General features: G+C 38.8%; 1 protein-coding gene across 2 annotated transcripts; it reads left to right on the forward strand.

Annotated features, from left to right (window-relative positions):
• Positions 1-4,842: 4,842 nt before the first annotated feature.
• Positions 4,843-18,354, forward strand: LOC119256884 (splicing regulator RBM11-like). 2 transcript variants are annotated; one of them, XM_037524627.2, is made up of 5 exons: positions 4,843-5,040; positions 9,027-9,189; positions 11,374-11,446; positions 15,520-15,616; positions 17,308-18,354. In XM_037524627.2, the coding sequence occupies exons 1-5, from the start codon at positions 4,945-4,947 to the stop codon at positions 17,593-17,595; spliced, it is 717 nt and encodes a 238-aa protein (XP_037380524.1). In that variant the 5' UTR covers positions 4,843-4,944; the 3' UTR covers positions 17,596-18,354. The 2 variants fall into 2 exon arrangements, with proteins under 2 accessions (XP_037380524.1, XP_037380525.1); XM_037524628.2 differs by having other exon boundaries at positions 17,311-18,354.
• The last annotated feature ends 622 nt before the right edge of the window (positions 18,355-18,976 follow it).

An 18,976-nucleotide genomic window follows, 5' to 3' on the forward strand; every position in this document is an offset into this window, starting at 1 on the left:
AAAGAAAAAGTTAATTATATATATTTTTTATTCTTGTTAACCTCAGGATTTCAGAAGTGGTCAGGAAGAATAAGTCTGTTGAAAGCCTTGAGCAAATGTAATATTAAAAAATGCTAGAAATAGAAAGAGTCAGAAAAAGTTATGTTTTATGTTCATTTTGATTACAAACTTGTTTTTATATATCATAACATCAATAATGAAATCCATAACCATCAAGCTGTCAAGTATAAAATATGGTCTTTTCATGTTTATGTCATTTTGCAACCCAAACTCAGTGGCTATTTTAAAATTCAAAATCATAGCCTGTCTCTTGAGATCTACAATTTAAAAATAAAAGCAGTTTTGTTTGTAATATGACAGTCATTTTTAAATCATTTTTAAGTTATTTTAAACTTTTCACATGTTTACATAATCATTTATTTTTATTCTACTAATGGATTGTAGTAGGCAAGGAAAACAGAGAACTGTTTTAAGTAGATGCATTCTAAGTTCAAAAATTAAATCTGCTGGCAGCACTCCCACTGCCCACCTGTGAATATGCAGGTGCCTCTTTTCACCAACTCTCTCCCTCTGCAGGACAGCAGCCTCCTGCCTGCCCATGACCTGTCAAGGCAGCCAGCCTGCAACCACGCAGGCCTCTCTTAACTAACCTGTCCCTTCTGGGGCAGCTCTTCCTGCCCGCTTGTGTCTATGCAAGTGTCTTTAATTGTTTTATCCCTTCCCTAATAAACCTGTTCTTTAAATATGAAAAAAAAATTAAATTTGTTTTCTGGAAATACGTTGAAGTTTCTAAAGATGGTTTAAGGCAGTTTACCTCATATATCAGTCTTTGTTCTGGAGAAATGTTTCAGAGAATCCACAACAAAATGAGGTATTCATTAAAACTCATCAAAATTTTAACTAGTCAAGAAATGTCATCATTATTTTGGCCTGCATAACTTCTGAGAATTTTATGTGACACTTCTTTTTTAAAAGGCTGCCACTGCCACAATTTGATTAGAAAAATTAAAATAAATAAATAAATTCACCTTCTATCTCTTTCTTTAGATATTAAAAGTATTTATCTTACAATAAACATCCAAATAAGTAAAACAACAAAAAGCTCTATTTACAAGGGACAAATATGATTAAGAAAATCAGACTAAAGACAAAATGAGGGTAAGGAAAAAAAGTGAAGACAAATGTAAGGTCAATTTTTTTTTTTTAAGTATTCACTAGCAGGCCTCCCTGGTGGTGCAAGGGGTTAAGACACAATCTATGAAGCTATCCGCAGCCACTGCAGCACAAGTGCGATCCCCAGCCAGGGAGATACCCACATGGTGCAGCAGACCTCTCCTGACTCGCCTGCTGCTCCTGTCAGCAGTGTACTTCAGTCGATCTGCCTGTTCTGTTCCCCACTCTGTCTCTGTTGAATCCTCTCACCCCCCAACACCTCTACCTGTACCCCACCTTCTGGTATGCATAAATAAATCTTTAAAAAAAAAAGTATTCACTAGCGTTCCTTACAGCATTTATGCACGCATTCATTTGTTCATCCATTTGTTTCTACTGATTTCTAAGCATGACTTAGTTGTTAGACAGAGTCATTCACTTATTATTCACTGTATTATTTCACCATTAACTATACATCCACATATATGTGAGATTGTCCCAAGTACTGAAAGATATTTACCCCTGAGTATTTCACAGTGAGAACAGTTTGAAAAGAGCATACCTCTGGGTCTCACGGTGGCCTAGGGGTTAAGTCTCAGCGCTATCACCATCCCCGGCCAGGGAGCTAACCCACATGGCACAGCAGACTCCTATCTCATCTGCTGCTCCCCTTAGTAGTGTATTCAGGAGATCTGCCTGTTCTGATGCCCACTCTGTCTCTGATGAACCCTCTCACACCCCTCCCCCCTGCACCTCTGGCCTATACCCCAGTTCTTGTATGCAAAAATAAATAAATAAAATCTTTAAAAGAAAGAAGTATATATACCCAGGAGGCTACAAAACATGCGGTGAGGGAGAAAGCCAATCTAGTATTCAGAGTCCAGGGAAGTATTTTAAGAGATGCTGCCTAAGCTGAACTATAAAAGAGATTAAGAGTCACCTGGGAAAAGAAGAGAGAAAGGTACTCTAGCTTAAATATACAGCTTTTATATATAATATGCATTATATATAAATATACATAAACATTATATATAGGTTAACATTTTTATTTTTATATTCATATACTTCAGTGTATGACATCCTGATATGAGTAAAAAAGCTAATTCTTTATAGTGTTCCATATATTTAACCTATTAAACCCTTTATGTGACTAAAAGTCATACAAATATTGAGAGTAAATTGTATTCTTTTTAGATACTGCTAGGCTAATTGCCATGCAAACATTCAATATGAGTTAGGAAATACAATACACTTACATTAGAAAAATGTTAAACAGATAAAATTCTAAATAAACAGCATAACTGACTTCCAGAACTTGTAACATTAAATAAGCACTCTACAATTATAAACACATTAAACTATGAACTGTCTAATGAAAAGAGGATGTGATAAGAATACCCAAATATCGCACAATTGTAGACAATGATGCAAATTTTAATGTAGCAAGATAACAGGATCATTACTATTTATAAATATAGAAAAGGCTTATAGAATTCAAAATCATATATACACATTGCATATTTCACAATGAAACCTAAAGGTACAGTTTCCACGGGAAGTGTTTGAGGTGATGTTAAAAAGGAAATGTGCTGCTTTCAATAAGGTTTGTTAAGTAGATGAATAAAAACATACAAATAGCTCTACACTGAATAAAGACGTGCCAGTATCCATTCATTTGATCAACTGTATTTGTTACATGTCTACCATAGGCTAGTTTCCTTGACTCCCTCCTAACTTTCTGTAACATTTTTTTTAAAGATTTATTTTATTTATTTATGCATACAAGAACTGGGGTGTAGACCAGAAGGGGTGTGTGTGTGAGAAGATTCACCAGAGACAGAGTGGGGAGCAGAACAGGCTACTGAAATACACTGCTAAGGGGAACAGCAGGTGAGATAGGAGAGGTCTGTTGTACCATAGGTGGGTTAGTTTCATGGCAAGAGATTGAACTCTTCTTGCTGCAGTGACCAGCCATTGCTTGATAATGCAGAGACTTAACCCTTAGGCCACCAGGGAGGCCCCTACTACAACAATTTTGATAAGAGTGGAAAGAAAGAAAAGGTGGACACAGGACTTACAGACACCATATGTCAGCAGAACGGTCACTGTTGAAGTTACTGGCACATTATTTTGCATTTATAAGTGTAAAAAAATCTGTAGCTCCCATTATGCTATAAGCTTTCTTTATAGGCTGATTTTCACACTTACCATTGTTTCCCATGAATTAAAGACAATACCTGGAACCAAATAATCGCCCAGAAAATACCTATTAAATAAAGTAGTTATTTTAGTACACTTCATTCATTAGGAAATAGAACCTGAATTCCAAATATGAAACTAACTAAAGTCATAAAATTAAATAACATCAGAATTCATCAGAAATCAGGGTTGCAAAGATGTGTTGTTTTTCATTAGAAAAGATGATTTTTTTGGTCCACCAAGCAAGTAAACGCATGCCTCCTCAATTCAAAATGAATTATCATCATGCCCAACTAAAGACCAAAAGGTGTCCCAATTACTTATATATTTACAGGATGATTTCAGGGCTCTATGTAGACATATGGTGTCTTCAGAAAGGAAGTGAACTTCACCATTGACAACTGATTTATCAAAGTGCTGACATTCTGAGCATGGTTTTTTTTTTTTGCCTTTTTTAAAATTACTTTTTTACTTTTCAAAATCTTCCTAAAGTAAGAATTCACTCTTTACCCTGGAACACAGTATACAAAGTACACCTTTGTTATAAAATACAAGTATTGGATCCTACTACAAAGACCCAGGAGCCATATTCAAGAATTCCGGCTTCCATCACAAAATGCGCTGTTACTCCTTAGTATAAGCTGTTTTCAAGTTCAAATGCCTCCTGGTGGTGACCAAAACCTGGTGGTTATTTTCAGAGGCCTCTGAGGAGCACTTCCTAAACTTTAATTCCAGTATTCTTGTGGATCCATGTCCATGCGTGCATGCAGTCATTCCTTCAAAAATCATTTAATGAAGAAAATAATTATAAAATCCAAATGACTTAGGGCCTGCCTGGTGGCACAGTGGTTAAGTCTCAGCGCTATCAAGTTATTAGAGCCACTGCTGCATGTGTCATAAATTCCATCCCAATCAAGGAGCTAACCCACATGGCACAGTAGACCTCTCCTGCCTTCAGTTGTGTGTTTCAGTAGATCAGTCTGTTCTGCTCCCCACTGTCTCTGGTGAATCCTCTCATCCCCCCCATACCTCTGGTGTACACCCCAGTTCTTGCATGCATAAATAAAATCTTCAAAAAAAAAATCCTAAAAGTCAGTTTATTTAACGTCTGGAAACAAGAAATTGCTCTTTTGCAGCCTGGGAACTTCTGCAATACAATTACTGTCTTAAATTATCTCTATAGAAATTTAGTTTAAAATGTTAGTTGGTTGAAGACATCTAAAATCAATTAATAATGTCGCGACATGGAAATGGGGGACACCTCCACGAGAGGGAAGGCCTTTGCACCCAATCTTTGCTTTACTCATTGCTTGGGTCCCAGCCCCACCGCGGAGTGGCGGGCGCTCACCGAGCGGGTCCCGCGGGGATGGGGGCGGGTCCCGCGGGGTGGGGGCGGGTCCCGCGGGGGTGGGGGCGGGTCCCTCGGGGGTGGGGGCGGGTCCCTCGGGGATGGGGGCGTGTCCCCGCAGCCTCGCCCCGCCCGGCGTGCGTACTCTCGTCCCTGGCCCCGCCCCCTCCTCGGACAGCGCAGTAAAACCAGGAGAAGGGGCGGGGCCTAGGTGCCTCCTCCATCCTCGGGAAGAGACCGGAGGGATGTTCCCAGCTCAGGAAGAGGCCGACAGGACGGTGTTTGTGGGAAATCTAGAGCCCCGTGTGCGGGAGGAGATCCTTTACGAGCTGTTCCTTCAGGTACAGTGGTCGGGAAGGGCCGGCGGAGGGGCCGGGCGCGCAGGGTCGGAACCGCGATCGGAGGGGCGGGGCGCACCTGGATCTCCCTGAGCCCCCTCCCCTGCTACGCCTTGGTTTTAAGTTAGTTCCTCCTTAGCGCACCTGCCTCCAGGTGAGCGACTGGCTGGTGAAGTCGTCCCCATCTTTACTGCGGTGTCCTGGGCGTAGGTTGTCTGGGCTGCCCCCAACCCCCAACCCTGAGTAAGGGCTTCTTGGAAGCTGCTTGGCCCTGCGTGTGCTGAAGCCAAAAGAAAACCGCCCTGTCAGTGGCTTCCTTCGGGCAGTAGACACTCTCAGGCCACATATCATAGGAAATAAGATATTGAAATCGTTTCCTATTCATTACCTAACTCCCCCAAGCCCTTTTTGTGGCAGGTATTTTTACTCCAGCACATACATGAGATTTGAGAAGCCAAATCTGAACTGCGGTCAGCTGATTCCCCACTAATCCCCTGTTTTCATATAAAAAGGACTTTCTGGAAACTTTTAGGAACTGGATCTTCTATAAGCACTCACCTGTCAGGTACTGCTAGGTGTCACTTGCTAAAGAGATACCTTTGTTCAGCCATTCGTCTAACCGTTCAGTGATCCAGAATTACTTATGAAACATTAAGTAAGGTGCTAAGCATACAAATTAAGAGACAATTTATGTTCTTTCTAAAAGGGAATGTTTAAAATTATTATTTTTTAAAAGATTTATTTATTCATACATACAAGAACAGGGATACAGGTCAGACGCGTGGGAGGGTGAGAGGACTCACCAGAGACGGAGCAGGGAACAGAACAGGCAGACAGACTGAAACACACTGCTGAGGGGAGCAGCGGTTGCAACAGGAGAGGTCTGCCACGCCCTGTGGGACCCTCGGCGGCTGCCGCCAGGGATTGAACCCGCGCTGCAGAGGCTGCAGACAGCCTCACAGCGCTGCGCTCAACCACCTGCGCCACCAGGGGATGCCCTGAATATTTAAAATGATTAACATGATTTAGGGTAATCTACAAATGGGAGGGAACACATTTATAGCAGAATCATTTTAGAGTGATGTCAGCACATAAATGAATAATAGCTCAATGCCTCAAGTTTCCTCAACTTTCCAAGGGGAGTAATAATATCTACAATATGATAAGGATTAAATTAACTAATCCTGGTAAAACAGTTAAAACTAAATATGGAATTTGCTATGTGTTTGCTGCTGTTAGTACTAGTAGTTAATACTACTAAAACTTAATGTCAAGAGAAATCAAGACAGAGTGACTTCACTGAATTTTGAATAAGGGCAAGTTCCAAATAAGACAATAGCAGAGCTAAGTTTCCAGGACTGAATGAAACTGAAGGGGACTTTTATTTGATTTTTGAGAAGCTCTGCCGTTGTGTGTGTGTGTGTGTTTGTTTTTTTATAATTTATTTATTTGTATATATTTTACATCATTATTCACTTTTGTACAATGTTTGCTTTCTTTTCTCAGGTGTAGTCCCCATAGAATTTCCACCACCAATTCACCATCACCATAAACCCTTGTGCTTATGTCATTCTTTATTCTGGAAGGATTTGCTAAAGTGAGGTATCTGTTAAAAAGTCAAAAACCTAGGAAATCCTTACAACTACAAAATTATGTGCTTCATTCTGGTTGAAAAACTATAAGGGGGCCTCCCTGTTGATGCAGCAGGTTGAGCGCAGCGCTGTGAAGCACGGGTTCAATTCCCAGCCAGCCGGGGAGATTCCCACAGGATGTGGCAGACCTCACCTGTCTCACCCGTTGCTCCCCTCAGCAGTGTATTTCAGTCCTAGGCTGTTCTGCTCCCTGCTCTGTCTCTGGTGAATCCTCTCACCCTCCCACACCTCTGGCCTGTACCCCAGCTCTTGTATTAAAAAAAAAAAAAAAGAAAAAGAAAGACTATAATGATGTGATTGTTGCTACAAGAAAGTCCTCTTTTTAAAAAAAAAAAGATTTTTTATTTATACAGTAGCTGGGGTACAGGCCAGAGGCACAAGAGGGTGAGAGGATTCACCAGAGACAGAGTGGGTAGTAGAACAGGCAGACAGAAAGCACTGCTGAGGGGAGGGAGCAGTGGGTGTGACAGGAGAGGTCTGCAGTGCCATGTGGGAATCTTCCTGGCTGGCTGGGAATTGAACCAGCGCTGCAGAGGCTGTGGACAGATTCACAGCGCCGCGCTCAATCCACTGCACCACCGGGGAGGCCCAAGAAAGTTCTCTTGTTAAATTTTTATTTTTGAAAATGATGTAACATATCTTTGAGTTTGTAAAATTTAAGACATCTGAGCATATCCCATCCCTTTGTGATTTCACATATACTATCCGTAGTGAAAAAAGCACTGATTAAAATTGGTTTTATTATTGTATGTTATCCTTTTACAAATTTCTGACTACCCTTTGATAAGAAAATAAGTTTTAAAATCTTTGTAGTTCTAACTACAGAATATTGGAATAGGGATTTTCAAGGGAAAACAATGAATTCAGTTTCAAATATGTTCAGTTGGAAGTACAATCACACAGAGGTCACTAGGAGACTTGTTTCCATGATAAAGGCATGAATAGGAAAAATCAATTTATGGATGAGGTAGTCCTTGAAGCCAGGAGGGAGAATAAGCTAGTGACTGGGAAAGCAGGGTATTTTAAGAGAAAAACTTGATCCTAAAATATACATCATTTTAAAGATGAAAATTTATCTTTAGATTAAAAGCAGTTTGTGAATATATTTATCCAGCTCTATAAATAAAAGCAGTCAGGGCCTCCCCACTGCCACAGTGGGTTGAGCACAGCGCTGTGAAGCTGTCTGCAGCTTCTGCAGCGTAGCCAGGGAGCTACTCACAGGAGCTACTCCTGTCTCGCCCGCTGCTCCCCTCGGCAGTGTACTTCAGTCAGTTTGCCTGTTCTGCTCCCTGCTCTGTCTCTGGTGAATCCTCTCACCCTCCCATGCCTCTGACCTAAACCCCACCTCTTGTATAAATAAAATAAATCTTTGGAAAAAAAAACAATCAGTCATTAAAGTACAATTAATAAGTATGAATATTTCACCATTAAATCTTGGTTGTTCATCTTTGTGAGTTCCTTCTTTGATTATTAGCATGATGGATATAATTTTTTCGAAGTAGTAATTGAGTTTTTTTTACAATATTTGTTTCTTTGTAATGCTTTGTAACTTTGTAATGCTAATTATAGGTCTTACTATTGATACAATTTGAATATTTTTAATTTATGTTATTTTATGCCATTTAATAACATACTATGGTATAATATTATGTAGCTGTAATATTTAGAACCTTTCTAATTTTTCACTCTTCTAAATAATGTACTACTCAAAACACCTAAGCATACTAAAATATTTTCCCTTTGGGAATATTTCCTAAGTGGGATTATTAGCTCAGAATATAAAGTAATTTGTTTCTCTTGTCAATATTTTTTAATATTATTGACAGAAAAAAATAGACTGTAATATGATGTTACTTTTTTTATATAATTCAACCAACAGTGGATTTTTTTTAAATGATTTTTTACTTATACACTGCTCATATGTATGGAAACAAAGTAGTAATTTTTTTTTTTTTTTGTGGGACCTTTGCGGTGGCTGGGCAATGAACCGGCGCTGCAGAGGCTGCAGGCAGCCTCGCAGCCCAGTGCTCAACCGCTGCGCCACCAGGGGAGGCCCCAAAGTAGTAGTTTAATCTTAGATGTAAGTGCTCTCAAAATCGCTTTAAGAGTTGGTACTAGTGTTTAAAATTTCATGTCCATAACACTATGATGTTTCTTTGATGAGCCAGAAAATGCCAAGAAAATATGATATTTATTGTTACGAAAATACATTATTAGCCATGTTACCTTAGTGCTATTAGCAGATTTTTTTTTGAGTCTAAAGTGAATATACTTGATTTATCTGAGTGTAAAGAAATCCTTAGATTTATGAGAAAATAATTTTTAAGTTTCTTATAGGCTGGGCCATTAACCAAAGTGACTATATGCAAAGACAGAGAAGGAAAGCCGAAGTCTTTTGGATTTGTCTGCTTTAAACACCCAGAATCCGTGTCTTATGCCATAGCTTTGCTGAATGGAATTCGCTTATATGGAAGACCAATTAATGTGCAGTACCGATTTGGTAGGTTCTGTCACTGGTGACTCTTCCAAGTGTGCTTTGTTGTTGGTGTTGTTCTCAGTAATGTAAGCAGTTTGTTTTGTATGTATCTAGTGTACATTTTTGTATGTAGCCTAAGGCCAGAAAAGTACCGTTGGTCATAACATGCACAGGTATTCACAATGCTGTAGAATTTCTATTGCCAATTACATTGTGAACTCTGTAGCATCTCTTCTGTGCTAAAATTTAAAATGGGGCCTCCCTGGCACAGGGGTTAAAGTCAGTGCTATCAAGTTATGGGCAGCCACTGCAGCATGAGTTTGATCCCTGGCCAGGGAGCTACCCACATGGCACAGCAGACCTCTCCTGTCTCACCCACTGCTCCCTCAGCAGTGTGTTTCAGTAGATCCTCCTATTCTGCTCCCCACTCTGTCTCTGGTGAATCCTCTAACCCCCCCAATACCTCTTGCCTACACCCCAGTTCTTGTATGCATACATAGAAATAAATCTTTAAATAAATAATAAAATAAAATTTAAAATGTTCCATTTTACTATCAGCCAGCAAGTAGCCATGAGAGTTTCTATTGGCTTCTATCAATTAAAAAAATATGAATGGAGAGGCCTCCCTGGTGGTACAAGGGTTGAAGACACAGTGATATCAAGCTATTGCCAGCCATTGCAGCACAAGTTTGATCCTGAGGCGGAGAGCTGACCCACATGGCACAGCAGACCTCTCCTGTCTCACCCACTGCTCCCCTCAGCAGTGTATTTCAGTAGATCTGCCTGTTTAGCTTCCCACTCTGTCTCTGGTGAATCCTCTCACCCAACCTGAACCTCTGCCCTACACCCCAGTTCTTGTATGCATAAATAAATCTTTAAAAAATATATGTATCAACTGGGGACACACATTCTAGCTTTAATGCAGCAAGATGGTTTGCTGGTCTTGTCTTTAATGTACAGTATCAAACACTTACTATTTGGAAGACAGGATGTATGCCTTGTCTTTCTCTTGGGGAAAGCAAGTTTACAGAATGTCCTGGACCTCAACCACTCTAAGAGAACTGGCCAAAGGCAGCTGCAGAGTAGCCCTTAATAGCCATGGAGGAAAGTGGCCTCAAGTGTCTTCTGCACATGTCAAGAACTTACCATCTTTGATAAGGTGCTGTTACTCTAGCTCTTTCACATTTTGAAGTACTGACAGAGGTAGTGCTTATGCTGATGTTGCACTGTTTGCAGTCCTTCTGTTGCCTACCTCCACTAAATGATTCAGATTTACCAGAATCTCACATATTTGCTTGCTTTTCATTTTCTTGATATATTAAAAGCAAACAAATAAGAAACCAATATAATGTTTTATTGCAAAGGAAAAGTTTTTGCTTTGTATTTCTCTCTCTCTCTTTTAATGTCTTTGCAAAGAAAACTGACTACAGCATGCTCTCAAGTACTGTCAGTTGACTCATACAGGCAGGTAGAATGGACCAGGTCATTATGTTCTGACACATCGCTCTAGTCAGCAGCCCTGCATCTTATGTAAGGTTTTATTGGCTTTTCCCAGTACAGTTTAGAGAATCCATGTCTTGTATGGGAGGCAGATTATTTGCCATATTTAGTTGACAGATATGTAGACCAAGCATAACTGTGTATCTTTTATGGTCCCCTGTCAATATAATGCTCTTGTACAGCCATTGTTTTGGACAAAGCTTAAGTGTAATTCAATCATTTATACTAATATAGCTATCTCACATTACAATCTTACAATCATATATATATATTACTATAATATAAAGATTTTTTATTTATTTATACATACAAGAATGGGATAGAGGCCAGATGGAGGAGGCAGGTGAGGGAATCCACCAGTGACAGAGTGGGGAGCACAACAGGCAGACTGACTGAAATACACTGCTGAAGAGACCGGCAGGAGAGACAGGAGAGGTCCGCCCCACTGTATGTGGGCCACCTCCCAGACAAAGGATCAAAACCAGGCCATCTCAGTGAAAGCACTGAGACCCAACCTCTATGCCACCTGGGCGGCCCCTATATTACTATAATATAAATATCACTGGAGAGCTCAAAGACATATCCATGTATGTTATGCGTATATGGCATTTTAATCAATACTATATCCTTTTAGAGATTGTTAATGTTTTAATATTACATCTCCAAAAAATTATACCATGAAGTAATGTATCATTGTTACTTTTACAGGGAGTTCTCGCTCTTCTGAACCAGCTAACCAAAGTTTTGAGAGCTACATTAAGATAAATTCACAGAGTTACAGGTAATCAAAAAAAAATCGTTTTCTTGAAGGTTAAACAAGTAAATATGTTCTTGTGTCATGAAGAGTTTTTTATATATTCTGAACTATTGTAAAACCTTACCACTTAGACATAAGAAAAATTAAGAATTCATTTTTCTGAATACATGAAAAGTGACAAAAAACGCTTTTTGACTTATAGTTCAATCAGTATTTTTAGCAGTAGATGAGATTCACTTCTATAGTGTTCTTTGTATTTACCATGTGCTTATGATAGCTGTTAAATCATTTCAGCATCAAAGGTCTGGGTGTGATAGATCTTAGAAATAACTATTATCCTTTTTTAAATTTGTTTAGGATTTATTTTATTTATGCACATGAGAACTAGAGTACAGGTCAGAGGTGTGGGGGGTGAGAGGATTCACCAGAGACAGAGTGGGGAACAGAACAGGCAGATTGTCTAAAATGCACTGCTGAGGGAAGCAGCGGGCGAGTCAGGAGAGGTCTGCTGCGCCATGTGGGTTAGCTCCCTGGACTGGGATTGAATTCATGCTGCAGTGGCTGCTGATAACTTCATTGTACTGAAACTTAGCCCCTTGTGCCACCCACGAGGCCCATGACTCATTTACTTTCTATAATATATATCTGTATATGCTTGTGTCTCCCAGTCTATCCCCTAACACAGTTTCATTGTTATCTCATACGTTATTACCTTGCCTAAAGTCTACTCTGAGCATGTCTTATGAGTTTCAGCCATCCTGCTTGTTATCTTGTCTTCTATAGCAGAACTGAATATACTCAAATAAACTGAAAAGCTCGGTCTCCTCTCCCTGTTAATTGTATCAGCCCTCTGAGACCTAGAGTGGCTCTTGAGACTGGCTTTTCTTTACAAAAAGTATCACACTCCAAATGAAACTCAGTGTGCTCCACATTTTCATTCTCCACAGCATTTCTAATAGTGAAATGAGGAGAAGGTAAGAAAGTAGGTGCCAAAATAAGATGACCTGAATTTAAATTCTACTTTTGCTACTTTACTAACCGTATGACTTGGGCAAGTTACTTCACTACTCAGCAACCTATCTTTAAAGTGACTATAGTATCTAAAAAATTTGTGAGAAATTCATTTTATAATAAATTCAATGTGTTTAAAATAGTGGGTCCATAACCAGAATTCAGTGAATACTTTCAGGGAATGTTAGCAAAAAAGAGGGGAGTGATTCACTACTTCGGTAGGGGAAGCACCTTACACTGAGAAATTGAGCAGCTTGTTATGAGCTTCGCCTCATCTTTGAGTGGAAAAGTAAACCTCTTTTTCCTCAGAAGTTAGGGGGAAAGAATATACTGCTAGGATTTTGGGTAGAAGAGGAAAGACTAGAAAAACACTAGTGGATGTGAGTGTGACTCTTGTATTCTGTTTTTTAAATCATCACACAGGCTAGTGTTGAAAATAAGAATTGTGTATATTCCATAATGATACACTTCATTGGTAATACTTTATTCTTCTGGCATTTGTTACTTTATAAAGGAGGAATAGATAACCATGTCCTAGAAGATGTGCCCATTAATAACCTAGCCTTGGGGCTTCCCTGGAGGCATGAGGGGTTAAGATGCAACCTATGAAGCTATCCACAGCCACTGCAGCACAAGTTTGATCCCCGGCCAGGGAGGTGACCTTTCCTGACTCACAGACCTCTCCTGACTCGCCCGCTGCTCCCCTCAGCAGTATATTTCAGTCAGTCTGCCTGTTCTTCTCCCCACTCCATCTCTGGTGAATCCTCTCACCGCCCCCCACCTCTGACCTGTACCCCAGTTGTATGCATAGATAAATCTTTAAGATAATAATAATAATAATAATAAAAACCTAGCCTTTCACTGGTCCTTCTTGGAAATGGATTTTGTGCTCCTTACTGCCACTTTTACTTGTTGTTATTAATGAGTAATTCTGGTATTTTTTTTACTAGGATTGCTATAACAAAGTACCACAAACTATTGTCTCACAGTCCCAGAAGTCAGAAGTCCAAGATCAAGGTGTCAGTGGGGTTAGGTTACTTCCTTCGATGGGTGATGAGGAAGAATCTATCCCAGGCCTGTCCCCTACCTCCTCATGGTCTGTGGGTGATCTTTGATATCCCTTGGGGTATAGAAATTCACCCAGATCTCTGCTTTCATCTTCATGTGGTCTTCTCCCTGTGTATGTCTGTCTCCAAATGTCCTGTTTTAGGAACACCAATCTTCCCAGATGAGGGGCCATTCCTGCCTGAATGTGACCTCCTCTTAACTAATTACATCTGCAACAGCTGTCTTTCCAAATAAAGTCATATTTTGAGGTGCTGGGTGCAGACATAATTCAGTTTTTTACCACTCCCTATTTATGTCTGATTCCTCTTCACAGACAACTATAATGCTCTGAAATTCACATAAGGCAGAGATTTAAAAAATCTGCTTCTGTTTTCATAATATTGCAGATCTCACCCTCTACTACTAAAGTCATCTCTTTCCCACACTGTAACCTCATTGTACCTTTTGTTTTCTGATTATTAGTTACTCCACATACATGTCCTGGTTTTCCTGAATACTGTCTCGTAATCAGGGTGTTATGTTTTTCCTGTCTTATCACTGAAAAATCATTTATCCTTCATATCCTACTTCCTATTCTCTTCTTAACCCTGTTGATCAAGAATTCTGTGACTTCTTGCTTATCCAATTTACTCTAATACAACAGATACCTGTGTACTGCCTTCCTTAATGAAATTTACTCTTCCACTGGTTTCTCTTGCCACTTATAAATGGGCTCTACGACTGTCCACTTGACTTGATTCCCATGTGGTTCTCCTATCCTCATCTTTGCCTCTACCTGCCTGCATGGCTTTCACTTCCCTTAGCCCCTCCAAAGTAGACCTTCTGTTGAAAGGACTAAGAGTCTAACACTAACATTTTGGTATACTGTAGAACAAGTAGATTAATGATGACTCACCATGAAATCTAGCCATTATATGTAACACACATTGATTGAATGTCTCCATAGAAACAAATAGTACATTTGTAAATGAAACTAAGCAGTTTTTAAATTAGGGACTTTTATACTCTTAATTAATGTACAAAAGGAATCAGCAAACATGTGTTCAATTTAACATCAGCAGTCCATTTAGAAAGAACCTAATTTTCATAAGCATTACAGAGATCTTCAAAAATGAATGGAAATTTTTCTTTTACTTTTTGTATCTGTACAAGGTCGAATGTACCCTGGGTGATTATTAATAGCTTGCTTTGCTCTCTTCATATCTAACTGTTCTTTGTCCCATATAGTATTATTTCATATTTTCCTATCACAAAGCCAAATGATACTCTAAATATTGAAATTTCAATATGTGATAATTAATATTATCTGTATAATTATGTATGTTTAAAGTAAACTAATATTGGGGCCTCCCTGGTGGTGAAAGGGGTTAAGCATCAGTACTATGAAGCTATCTGCTGCTATAGCAGCAAGAGTTTGTCCCCGGCCAGGGAGGTAACCCACATGGTGCAGCAGACCTCTCCTGTCTCACCCGCTGATCCCCTGGGCAATTTATTTCAGTAGGTCTGCCTGTTCTGCTCTCCACTATGTCTGTGATGAATCCTCTCACACACACACACCACCCCGCACCTCTGGCCTATACCCCAGCTTTTATATGCATAAATAAATAAATCTTCAAAAAAAATAAAGTAAGGGCCTCTCCAGTGGTGCAGCAGTTGAGCGTTGGGCTGCGAAGCTGCCCGCAGCCTCTGCAGCACCGGTTCGATCCCCGGACACCAGTGAGGGTCCCACATGGCGCGCAGACCTCTCCTGCTGTGCCCACTGCTCCCCTCAGCAGTGTATTTCATCAGTATGTCTGTTCTGCTCCCTGCTCTGGCTCTGGTGAATTCTCTCACCCTCCTGTGCTTCTGACTGTACCCAGTGCTTGTATAAATAAATAAATAAATCTTAAAAAAAAAAACTAATATTAACTTCTCTCAGAGAAGTTTATTTTTTTTAATGTAAAAAGCTATATTGTTTAAGGATATTTGTGCATATGAATTTTAACTGTATATTTACTTCTTCTTTTACCTACCCTAAGAAATGAAGAAATTGTGGGCAGATCTCCCTTTCCCATGCAGTTCTTTCCACTCAACAATGCAGCTTTACCTCAAGATTTCTTCTCCTTTCAGAAGATGGTAAGTTTGATATGCCTTTGGTTCAACTTACAATATGATACAACTATGAAGACTATAAAAATGATTTGGTGCTCAAATAAAAACCTGCATAAAAGCAGAAGCTGCCCTGAGCACAGTCCCCCAGGGGACATCCACCCTAACCTAGTCCTCTCGGAAGTCACAAGATGACCTCAGCAGACAGCCAGTGGTACATGGAAGTGGACAGATGGGAGAGAGGAGATGCTGTGGTCTAAGTAAAAGTGGAGTTGAGGGTTCTCATTTAAATGGCTATGTTGAAAGACATCTTTTAGAACTGAATGATCTAGAAATCATGATTATAGTCTTGATTAAAGGGGAGCTTAAGAAAACTTTTCTCTCCAACTCCTCATCTTATACGTAATAAAGTTGGGGTCAGGGGTCTTAATGATATACAGCTTGTTAGTGATAGAGGTGGGACTATAACTGAGGTGTTCTAATTCACAGGATATCATTTTTGCAAATATCCGATATACATATAAGCTTCAGATTTTTCAAATATCATTTTGGAAATAATAGTGAAAAAATCTTTTGGAAAAAAATCTTTTGTTAGTTGACATGAGATTTGAGTTCTGATGTCAAACTGTCAATATCTTCCTAGCATTTTTTTAATTGTTATTTCTTTATTTTTTTTAAAGATTTATTTATACAAGAACCAGGGTACAGGCCAGAGGTGCGGGAGGGTGAGAGTATTCACCAGTGACAGAGTGGGGAACAGAACAGGCAGACTGACTGAAATACACTTCTGAGGGGAGCAGCAGGCAAGACAGAAGATGTCTGCCGTGCCATGTGTGTATCTCGCTGGCTGGCCGGGCTCGAACCCTCGCTGCGGAGGCTGCAGACAGCTTCACAGCGCTGTGCTCAACCACTTCCGCCACCAGGGAGGCCCTCTTCCTAGCATTTTTTAATATTAAGAGAAATCACACGTGCACACACCCCCCCCCACAAGCTCATGTTATCACTGTAACTACTTTGAATAGTTAAAAGTTTGAGTTCAAAACTAATTTAAAAATAGGGAAGTGTCTCTTAATTGACAAGTGTGCTGTGCAATGTGGTGACCATTAGCCACATGTGAGACTAAGAAGCAGAGTTTTTAATTTTTAATTTTAATTGAAAAACAGATACTTGTTTCAGTTATTGAAAAAAATTTTAAGTATACTTGAAAAAATTTAGGTGTGTGAATCTACATTTTCAACTATAAATTTTATGTCATCTAAATGCAAATTAGCTATTTTCAATGGAAATTTAGCTTCCAAATTGAGATTTACTGTAAGTATAAAATGCATACCAGATTTTGAAAGTTAATAATGTTTTTAAGAAAGCAGAATGTCTCATTGGTTACATGTTAAAATGACTTTGAAATATTTTGGTATAAATAAAATACCTAGTTTATTTGTACCTGCTTCATTTTTAATTTTCACATTCTAGCTACTAGAAGATTTAAAACTGCATATGCCCCTGGCATTTAATTTCTATAAGACAACACTAATCTGTATTGTAGTAAACTACACATGACCTTAAATCTTTATGTTAACCGTTTAAAAAACTACCACGACCCCACTATGAAGTCACTGTCCTTCTTACACTAACACATGGCTTGCTTTGATCTGGTAAACTGTTGACTTTTTTAAAATGTTTTGGGCTTCTTTTGGTAGATGAATGTCTTTCTTTCCCAGCAGTGGCACACATTTAATCCTGCGCTGCAGCTGCCTTACTATGAGATGACAGCACCACTTCCTAATAGCACATCCGTGGCCTCATCCCTAAATCCTGTTCAAGATCGAGAGGCTGGACCCAGCTCTTGTGAATGGACTTACCAACAACAAAGTGACTCTGACCTTTATCAGACCAACAAACGAAAGAGGCAAAACCAAAATAGTGATAGTGATAGTAGCACAGAAAACAATAGAGGAAACAAATATAACCAGAAGTTCCAGAAGTGTAAGAAGAAGAAAAGATATTAGTATAACATTCAAATAAAATTTATCTACACTAACCTTATTTCTCCTTAAAGAAAAAAATGGATTCTACTAGATGACCAATTTCATGGCTTTCTTGTCTTTTTTGAACAATACCATGATATGATATCTGATTTGCTTTCCAATTTTTGTCTTGAGTGACAAAAACAAAAATAGTAGATTTATAATATTGATACTTTTGACCCATGGTCAACAGAAAATAGACCGTGAGTTGTTTTAGTTTAGTGCTGTTGATGAAACTGCAGTAAGCTATCAGTGAAAAGTCACTTCCTGAGCACTTGTGAGAAAGTCACCATGCTCTCCCAGATTTTCATCTGAAACCCTCAGTTGTGATTAGAATGGAGTAGTAGATTTTCTGAAAGAAGCCAGTGCAAATGTTTAAGTATTGCTTTTTCCTAATGATGATGGAATAAGTAGGCTTTCGTTTCTTTTGTTAATAACATTTTGATGTCTAAATATGTTGATCCTGAGCCTTACTACCCTACAGGTTTATTTTACAAAATGCAGATACATGATGTGACACCAAAGGAAAGCTGATTATCACTACGCTAGTTTTTTGATTATTCCCTTTTCATATGATTGTACATGAGTAGGAATACCTGACTGTTTATCCTCACTTATTATTTGTTTTATGAAAATGAACTGGTTATGTTAGTGTTTATTATCCATCTCTTTTGCCAGCTGAGTTTTGAGAGTATATTTGACATACTCATTTCTTGATAAGGAAGAATAAATAGAAATATTTATTCATTATATACAAAATATTACTATATTTTGTATATCATATGTTTATTATATACTGGATTAGAAAGAGTATATTTGACATTCAAATCTTAACAAAAGTATTTTGTTAATATGTGACATTTAATATTTATCATCCAATCAAGTTTCTATTTCTGATTATTTTTAGAAGATAAATGGACTGTATGGTTTATTTGGACATTTTTGTAACTTTGTAATTCATCATAAACTAGAATGATGAAAATATTTACTAAAACTAATTGAAAGAATCATGCAACTTTGATACCAAAAGCCAGTCTCAGTTTCCCTCAGCCAATAAAAGAAAACAGAGTTTAAGGAAAAGGAAAGTGGTTTAATTTGTTGACAAATGAGGAGGGCAGCAAACTCATGTCTGAAAGACCACTGTCCTACTCTTTGGCAGAGTGCAGTGGTATTTATACAAAGGAAAAAAAAGTGGGGGAGATAGGCAAGGGTCTGCAAAGGAGAGGGGGAAGGGGTCTGCATGGAGACAGGTGGGTACCAGCTTGGCTTTTTTTTTTTTTTTTACTGGATTTATCTTTTTTTCACATTTTATTTAAATTTTATTTTTTATATTCCCCATACAATTGCAAACCCCTTATTTTGA

The sequence above is a fragment of the Talpa occidentalis genome, unplaced genomic scaffold, assembly GCF_014898055.3.
Source record: "Talpa occidentalis isolate TD23 unplaced genomic scaffold, MPIMG_talOcc4v2.1 talOcc4.4, whole genome shotgun sequence".
Taxonomy (NCBI): domain Eukaryota; kingdom Metazoa; phylum Chordata; class Mammalia; order Eulipotyphla; family Talpidae; genus Talpa; species Talpa occidentalis.